Consider the following 9,783-nt stretch of genomic DNA (forward strand, 5'->3'; position numbering starts at 1 on the left):
GAACCACATCAACCTATCAAAGTAGAGGAGAGGTGGAAAGCACCAACCAATCAGAGGAGAGGTCGGGAGGACAGCATTTATTTGACTCCTGCTATAGTTACTTCAGACAGAATAATATCACAGGTTTCTCCAACTGCTTACACACTAAATCTTTTAATGTCACACGATTTTTGAAACCTCTCACTCAAAGTGCCAAACTACACACCAAATATCCAAAACCATAAGTTATTTCTCACCAAATATCCAAAACCATAAGCTATTTCTCACCAAATATCCAAAACCATAAGCTATTTCTCACCAAATAGCCAAAACCATAAGCTATTTCTCACCAAATATTCAAAGCCATAAGCTATTTCTCACCAAATATCCAAAACCATAAGCTATTTCACACCAAATATCCAAAACCATAAGCTATTTCACACCAAATAGCCAAAACCATAAGCTATTTCACACCAAATAGCCAAAACCATAAGCTACTTTCACACCAAATAGCCAAAACCATAAGCTACTTCTCACCAAATAGCCAAAACCATAAGCTATTTCTCACCAAATATCCAAAACCATAAGCTATTTCTCATCAAATATCCAAAACCATAAGCTATTTCTCACCAAATATCCAAAACCATAAGCTATTTCTCACCAAATAGCCAAAACCATAAGCTATTTCTCACCAAATAGCCAAAAACATGAGCTATTTCTCACCAAATATCCAAAAACATAGGGTTAGGGTTATTTCTCAGCCTTTGACTCAGTTGTCAATTGCATAAAACACTTTTTTCAAAACACTACACACAATTCTCTACCTAAAATACAAAAATCTAACAGGAAGTGACTTACTTTCCTTTTCCAAACACAACCAATCAAAATGCTACACTTATTCACCAGGTCACACACACACACTCCTCACATGTGCAAACACTAATAGCTTAACTGATCACTAACCAATCACTGCTTTACTGTAGTATAGGCCTATAAATATGTCAATGGTCAGATTACCTGTTTTGAACAATGGATGCCAACAATGGACAGAGAGCAAGAGGGAGAGGAAGAGGAAGAAGAGGACAAGGGCAAAGAAGAGAAGGAAGGAGAGCCATCTCTGATGAGATTAGGGCAACAATGGTTGATCATGTGATCAACCACGGTTTGACCATGAGAGAGGCTGGACTTTCTGTGAATTACTTAGTTAGTAAATTAAGGATTTCAGACAAGTGATGTATGGATGACTCTGTATGGATAGTGAAGACTGGGTTTGTGCAGATAACCAACTATTTACGATGTTTGGAATGAGACTAACGTGAGGTAAATAATAATTTATTAATTTGAAGATTATTGAGCAGATATTAAAATATCTGAAAGTTATATTAGGAAAATTATAACTTTGTAATCTGAATATTTTCCTTGGTGCCCAGACTTCGTCGTTAATTACAGTTACATGATTCATCAGTTTCATCTCGTAATAATAATTAAAGAGAATTATTTGATAAATAAGTCTTCAGTTTTAATGATGCCAAAGACGAGACAATTATTAAATGGAAGGAGTTTAGAACCACCGAGACTCTTCCTAGAGTTCACTGCCCGGCCAAACTGAGCAATCGGGGGTGAAGGGCCTTGGTCAGGGAGGTGACCAAGAACCCGATGGTCACTGTGACATAGCTCCTCTGTGGAGATGGGAGAACCTTCTAGAAGGACAACCATCTCTGCAGCAATCCACCAATCAGGTGATTATGGTAGAGTGGTCAGACGGAAGCCACTCCTCAGTAAAAGGCACATGACAGCCAGCTTGGAGTTTGCCAAAAGGCACCTAAAGGACTCTCAGACCATGAGAAACAAGATTCTCTGTTCTGATGAAACCAAGATTTAACTCTTTGGTCTGAATGCCAAGCGTCACGTCTGGAAGAAACCTGGCACCATCCCTACGGTGAAACATGGTGGTGGCAGCATCATGCTGTGGGGATATTTTTAGGCGGCAGGGACTGGGAGACTTGTCAGGATCGAGGGAAAGATGAATGGAGCAAAGTACAGAGAGATCCCTGTTGAAAAAGATGAATGGAGCAGGGTAGTGGGTTCGATCCCCGGGACCACCCATACGTAGAATGTATGCACACATCACTGTAAGTCGCTTTGGATAAAAGCGTCTGCTAAATGGCATATATATATATATATAAAACTTTCACCAGAGAGCTCAAGACTTCAGACTGGGATGAAGGTTCACCTTCCAACAGGAGAACAACCCTAAACACACAGCCAAGACAGCGCATCAGTGGCTTTGGGACAAGTCACTGAATGTCCTTGAGTGGCCCAGCAACAGGCCAGACTTGAACCCGATCTAACATCTCTGGAGAGACCTGAAAATAGCTGTTCAGCGATGCTCCTCATCCAACCTGCTAGAGTTTGAGAGAATCAACAGAGAAGGGGAAAAATAATAATGCTAAGCATCATAGCCAATGTCTTGACTTTACTTTCATTAATCTGATGATTGTTATTTATTTAATCCGCTAACTATGTTAAATTATTACTCGATTCAATTAATCATGTAACAATAAACTCGGATTCTTGGATTCGGGGCACAACGGAAGAGTTTGTTTAAAACCTCTTAAGGTATAGGGGGCAGCATTTTCACTTTTGGATAAATAGCGTGCCCAATTTCAACTTCCTGCTACTCATGCCAGGAATATATGATATGCATATGATTAGTAGATGTGGATAGAAAACACTCTGAAGTTTCTAGAACTGTTTCAATCAAGTCTGTAACTATAACATAACTTATGTAGCAGGCAAAACCCAGAGGACTAACTGTTCAGATGTTTTTTCTTTTTTGCCTCTGACTGTGCCCTCTGTTGTCTTTGCCAAGGGACCATTGATAGGGACCATTTTACATTTAATACCACTTCCACTGGATGTCACCAGTCTTTAGAATTTGGTTGATGTTATTCATTTGTGCAAAGAAGAAGAAGCACATCCTGGAACAAGGTTAAAAAGGAGCATGCATGGTTTGTTTACTTGCTGTATTGAATACAGATTGCCCCGTCTTCAATTTGATCGATTATTAACGTTTAAAAATACCTACAGTTGTATTACAAAAGTAGTTTGAAATATTTTGGCAAAGTTTATAGGCAACTTTTGAAATGTTTTGTAGTGACGTTCTGTTTTTGTAAGCTGTTTTTTATGGATCAAACGTGCTTTATAAATGGACATTTTGGGTATATATGGACGGAATTAATCGAAATAAAGGACCAATTGTGATGTTTATAGGACATATTGGAGTGCCAACAAAAGAAGCCCATCAAAGGTAATGCATGTTTTATATTCTATTTCAGCGTTTTGCAGGGTTGAAATATGCTACCCTCTTTATTGACATAGTGCTATAATAGCTTCTTAATGCTTTCGCCGAAAAGCTTTTTAAAATCTGACATGTTGGCTGGATTCACAACGAGTGTAGATTAAATTGAGTATCTTACATTTTGATTTAATGAATGTTTGATTTTATATCATTATTTGAATTTGCCGCTCTGCATTTTCCCAGTTTTTTCCCCAAGTGAGACGCAAGCATCCCCATAAGAAGTTAAGTTCTTTCAGCTCATTGGGAGGCTAGCATCCCACCTTGACAACATCCGTTGAAATTGCAGAGCGCCAAATTCAAATGACAAAAATAGAAATAATAAGCATTCATGAAAATACAAGTGTTATACAGTTAAAAGATGAACTTCTTGTTAATCCAGCTGCTTTGTCAGATTTCAAAAAGGCTTTACAGCGAAAGCATACCATGCGATTATCTGAGGACGCCCTGCTTACAAAAGCATACAAACATTTTCCAGTCAGAAATAGCGATAAAATAAATCACTAACCTTTGAAGATCTTCCTTTGTTGGCATTCCAAAGGGTCCCAGCTACACAATAAATGGTTGTTTTGTTCGAAAAAGTCCCTCTTTATATCCCCAAAACAAAAAAAAGTTTTGTTGTTGCGTTTTGTTCAGTAATCCATTGGCTCAAAGGCGGTCAAAACATGCAGACGAATACATCCTAATAGTACCGGTAAAGTTCGTCGAAACATGTCAAATGATCTTTATAATTAATCATCAGGTTGTCAATTATCTAAATAATCGATAATACTTCAACCGGACGATAGGGTATTCAATAGTAAGGAAAAAGAACGAAGAGCACGCACATTTAAGAAAACAAGCCTCAAACCATGTCTAAAGACTGTTGACATCTAGTGGAAGCCATAGGAACTGCAATCTGGGCGCTAAACCCCTATATAGTCAATATGCTTTCAATGGAAAACCCCTCACATCAAAAAAATCCCATTTCCTGGATGGAGTTTCCTCGGGTTTTCGCCTACCATATCAGTTCTGTTATACTTACAGACATTATTTTAGTTTTAGAAACTTCAGAGTGTTTTCTATCCAATGCCTCCAATTACAATTACAGTTTACTTTGGGCACGTCTATCATCAGAAATCCGAATACTGCCCCCTAGCCCAAAAGTTACCATCTCCTGAAATTATCTCTATAAGGTATGTATCTATTACATCAATAAAGTCATCCGATTAATCATTGCCTCTTACCATATCATCATTCTGAACAGTTGTAACCTTATGCATCTGCAAAAAACCCAGCCTTAATCATGATTCAGTACTACACCAATTGGTTTAATTATTTATTTACTAGCTACTAAAATGAGTAAACAGGATAACATGCACACTTAATACATGAGAAGAAAGTCCCTAGCGGACTGACAATATGATGATTTGTTACACAGAGTTGGAGAGGGGTAAAAGGGAGAGAGAGAGAAAAAGGGACACTTATCGTGGATACATTCTAGAACTATTCTCACATTAATCATATACTTTGCACACAAACTGCCGCCCGTTTGAAATAAGAAATCATGAATGTATTTACTTGTGAGTGCCCTTACTCGCCATCTATCTCTGTCATGTTTTGTCATATATTGTCTTGTCCTTGTGCTTTCCCTTCTGTTCGTTTCCCCCTGCTGGTCTTGTTGGGTTCGTTCCCTTTTTCTGTCCCTCTCTCCCCCTCCCTCTCTCTCTTCTCTCTGTCGTTCCGTTCCTGCTCCCAGCTGTTCCTCATTCTCCTAACTCACTCATTTGCTCTTTTCACACCTGTCCCCTATTTTGCCCTCTGATTAGAGTCCCTATTTCTCCCCTTGTTTTCCGCTTCTGTCCTTGTCGGATCCTTGTATGATGTTCGCCGTGCTGTGTCCTTGTCTCGCCCTGTCGTGTTTTGTCTCCTTCAGATGCTGCGTGTGAGCAGGTGTCTTAGTCTGCTACGGTCGGTGCCTTCCCGAAGCAACCTGCAGTCTATGGTCGAGTCTCCAGTCTGTCCTCGTTACTACGAGTGGATTTAAGTTTTTTCCTGTTTTGTTTTCTACTTGATTTTTCCAGGATTATTGCTTTTGTCATTTACTGGAATAAAGACTCTGTTTTCGCTAAGTCGCTTTTGGGTCCTCATTCACCACCATTCTGTCGGAACCAGGCCTTGTTAGCCTTTCAGCAGCACCCGAAAGGGTCCAGACCTGTCTCTTCTACTGTTGTTCACTCTGGAAGACAGCCAGCCATGTCGACGATTCCCATTGGTGATGAGGGTAGGAGAATATGGTGATGTAAGACTCGTAGTAGGGTTGGATGGTTTGAAGCGTAGTGGGATGGCCCCTGTTAGATATGCATTCCTCCATTTCTGACTTAGGGCAGCTAATCAGCCGTACCAGTGATTGTCTGGGAGGAGAACTTCTAGCCTACACCTCATGTTGATTATTCAGGATTCAGGATTCAGACCACTTTACACGCACTGCAGCAACCTGGCAATGTTCTGGTCTAGTATGTTAATTCTTAGCCAGTTCTTTTAATTACTCTGGTCGAAAAGGACGGTTCTATCAGACCGACACGCTCTTCTGACCTCACTCGGGGCGTGGCTAGTTAACCTGTCTAGGACTGGGGTTCCGCCTCGCCAACAGCCAATGAAATTGCAGGGCACCAAATACAAATCAACAGAAATCTCATAAATCAAATTTCTCAAACATACAAGTATTTTACACCATTTTAAAGATTACATTCTCATTAATCCAGCCACAGTGTCTGAATTCAAAAATACTTTACAGCGAAAGCTCCACAAACAATTATGTTAGGTCACCACCAAGCCACAGAAAAACCCAGCCATTTTTACAGCCAAAGAGAGGAGTCACAAAAATCACAAATAGAGATAAAATTAATCACTAACCTTTGATGATCTTCATTAGATGACACTGATCGGACCTCATGTTACACAATACATGTATGTATTTTTTCTATAAAGTGCATATTTATATAAAAAATCTCATTTTACATTGGTGCGTTAGGTTCAATAGTTCTAAAACATGCAGTGATTGTGCAGAGAGCCACATGAATTCACAGAAATACTCATTATAAATGTCGATGAAAATTCAAGTGTTATGCATGGAAATATAGATACACTTCTCCTTAATGCAACCACTGTGTCAGATCTTTTAAAAAACTTTACGGAAAAAGCATAATCTGAGAGCCCAAACCAGCCAAAATAAATATCTGCCATGTTGCGCAGTCAACATTAGTCATAAACAGTATTATAGATGTTCACTTAACTTTGATGATCTTCATCAGAATGCTTTCCCAGGAATCGCAGTTCCACAATAAATGTTTGTTTTGTTCGATAATGTCCATCATTTATGTCAATTTATGTCCAAATAGTTCCTCTTGTTAGGGAGTTTGGTAAACAAATCCAAAAGCGCGTTCAGGTCCAGTTCAGGTCACACTCATGTGAAATGCGCGTAACCAGGACCTGGCTCTCTGTCGGACCACTGACTCAAAGAGCTCTCATCCGGTCCCACTTCACAGTCGAAGCCTGAAACAACGTTCTAAAGACGGTTGACATCTAGTGGAAGCCTTAGGAACACCTGTTGTATTCAGCATTTCACTGTGAGGTCTACTACACCTGTTGTATTCGGCATTTCACTGTGAGGTCTACTACACCTGTTGTATTCAGCATTTCACTGTGAGGTCTACTACACCTGTTGTATTCAGCATTTCACTGTGAGGTCTACTACACCTGTTGTATTCAGCATTTCACTGTGAGGTCTACTACACCTGTTGTATTCAGCATTTCACTGTAAGGTCTACTACACCTGTTGTATTCAGCATTTCACTCTAATGTCTACTACACCTGTTGTATTCAGCATTTCACTGTGAGGTCTACTACACCTGTTGTATTCAGCATTTCACTGTGAGGTCTACAACACCTGTTGTATTCAGCATTTCACTGTAAGGTCTACTACACCTGTTGTATTCAGCATTTCACTTTAAGGTCTACTACACCTGTTGTATTCAGCATGTCACTGTAAGGTCTACTATACCTGTTGTATTCAGCATTTCACTGTGAGGTCTACTACACCTGTTATATTCAGCATTTCACTGTAAGGTCTACTACACCTGTTGTATTCAGCATGTCACTGTAAGGTCTACTACACCTGTTGTATTCGGCATTTCACTGTGAGGTCTACTACACCTGTTATATTCAGCATTTCACTGTAATGTCTACTACACCTGTTGTATTCAGCATTTCACTGTGAGGTCTACTACACCTGTTGTATTCAGCATTTCACTGTGAGGTCTACTACACCTGTTGTATTCAGCATGTCACTGTGAGGTCTACTACACCTGTTGTATTCAGCATTTCACTGTAAGGTCTACTACACCTGTTGTATTCAGCATGTCACTGTGAGGTCTACTACACCTGTTGTATTCAGCATGTCACTGTAAGGTCTACTATACCTGTTGTATTCAGCATTTCACTGTGAGGTCTACTACACCTGTTATATTCAGCATTTCACTGTAAGGTCTACTACACCTGTTGTATTCAGCATGTCACTGTAAGGTCTACTACACCTGTTGTATTCGGCATTTCACTGTGAGGTCTACTACACCTGTTATATTCAGCATTTCACTGTAATGTCTACTACACCTGTTGTATTCAGCATTTCACTGTGAGGTCTACTACACCTGTTGTATTCAGCATTTCACTGTGAGGTCTACTACACCTGTTGTATTCAGCATGTCACTGTGAGGTCTACTACACCTGTTGTATTCAGCATTTCACTGTTAGGTCTACTACACCTGTTATATTCAGCATTTCACTGTAAGGTCTACTACACCTGTTGTATTCAGCATTTCACTGTAAGGTCTACTACACCTGTTGTATTCGGCGCATGTGACAAAGACAGTTTGATTTGAGAGAGAGAGACAAAGGTGGTCTTTCTCACACGTGTCCCAATGTTAGTTTTACTGTTAGGGTAAACACACACACAGCACAACACTCACACAGACTCAGTAGGTGGCTCAAAGTGCAGGTTGGGGTGCAGTGACCGATAGTTTGGGTCCCAAACACACACACCACTCAGAGACTTAGTCGCGAACGCACTCTGGATTTCCATCCATCCACTCACTATAGAATAGAACTATAATATCTATAGAATAGAACTGTAATATCTATAGAATAGTACTAGAATATTTACAGAATAGGTTGTGATGAAGGAGCCTGGGTCCGTCCAGGGGTCTGTTGTCATGACTACAGAATATCATGACGACTTCCAAAATACAGACACCAGCGACAACCGAGCCTTCTGGACCAAAGGTGTGTGTGTGTGGTGTGTGATGTGTGTGTAATGTGTGTGGTGTTTGTGGGGTTGTGTGGTGTGTGTGTGGTTGTGTGTGTCGTGTGTATGGTGTGTGTGTGTGGTTGTGTATGGTGTGTGCGTGTGGTTGTGTATGGTGTGTGCGGTTGTGTGTGTGTGGTGTTTGTGTGTGGTTATGTGTGTGTGTGGTTGTATGTTGTGTGTATGGTGTTTGTGGGGTTGTGTGTGTGTGTGGTCATGTGTATAGTGTGTGTGTGTGGTTGTGTGTTTTGTATGTGTGATTGTGTGTGTGTGTGTGTGTGTGGTTGTGTGTGTAGTGTGCATGGTGTGGGTGTGTGTGTTTGTGTGTGTAGTGTGAGTGTGTGTGTGTGGTTGTGTGTGTAGTGTTTGTGTAGTTTGTGTGTGTAGTGTATGTGGTGTGGTTGTGTGTGTGATGTTTCAGTGCTTTAGATCAGTGCTTCCCAAAACTCTCCTTGGGAGACCAGACATTTTACAACTTTGATTTAGCCCTGAACTAGCTCACCTGATTGACCTAGTCAAGGGCTTGATGATTAGTTGACAAGTTGAATCGGGTGTGTTTGCTCTAATAAATAAATCCAATACATGGAAAAGCTGGAGGTACCTGAAGAAAGGTTTGAGATCCACTGGGCTAGAGTCCCAATGTAAGAAGAGGTTTGAGATCCACTGGGCTAGAGTCCCAAGATAAGAAGAGGTTTGAGATCCACTAGGCTAGAGTCCCAAGGTAAGAAGAGGTTTGAGATCCACTAGGCTAGAGTCCCAAGGTAAGAAGAGGTTTGAGATCCACTGGGCTAGAGTCCCAAGGTAAGAAGAGGTTTGAGATCCACTAGGCTAGAGTCCCAAGGTAAGAAGAGGTTTGAGATCCACTGGGCTAGAGTCCCAAGGTAAGAAGAGGTTTGAGATCCACTGGGCTAGAGTCCCAAGATAAGAAGAGGTTTGAGATCCACTAGGCTAGAGTCCCAAGATAAGAAGAGGTTTGAGATCCACTAGGCTAGAGTCCCAAGGTAAGAAGAGGTTTGAGATCCACTGGGCTAGAGTCCCAAGGTAAGAAGAGGTTTGAGATGCACTGGGTAAGTATTTTAAGAACCGCTTGGTTAGAGTCCTCAGG

At 40.6% G+C, this 9,783-nt stretch overlaps 1 protein-coding gene across 4 annotated transcripts in view; it reads left to right on the forward strand.

Moving 5' to 3' along the window:
• The first annotated feature begins 8,394 nt into the window (after positions 1 to 8,394).
• Positions 8,395 to 9,783, forward strand: part of asgrl2 (asialoglycoprotein receptor-like 2) — an 18,295-nt gene continuing 16,906 nt past the window's right edge. For 3 of the 4 annotated variants that reach the window (XM_046329214.1, XM_046329216.1, XM_046329215.1), the window contains exon 1: positions 8,395 to 8,656. In XM_046329214.1, the coding sequence (XP_046185170.1) occupies positions 8,551 to 8,656 (106 nt within the window). In that variant the 5' untranslated portion in view covers positions 8,395 to 8,550. The remainder of the gene's footprint in view (positions 8,657 to 9,783) is intronic. The other variant, XM_046329213.1, reaches the window with a different exon arrangement.

Source organism: Oncorhynchus gorbuscha, linkage group LG25, assembly GCF_021184085.1.
Source record: "Oncorhynchus gorbuscha isolate QuinsamMale2020 ecotype Even-year linkage group LG25, OgorEven_v1.0, whole genome shotgun sequence".
Classification (NCBI taxonomy): Eukaryota; Metazoa; Chordata; class Actinopteri; order Salmoniformes; family Salmonidae; genus Oncorhynchus; species Oncorhynchus gorbuscha.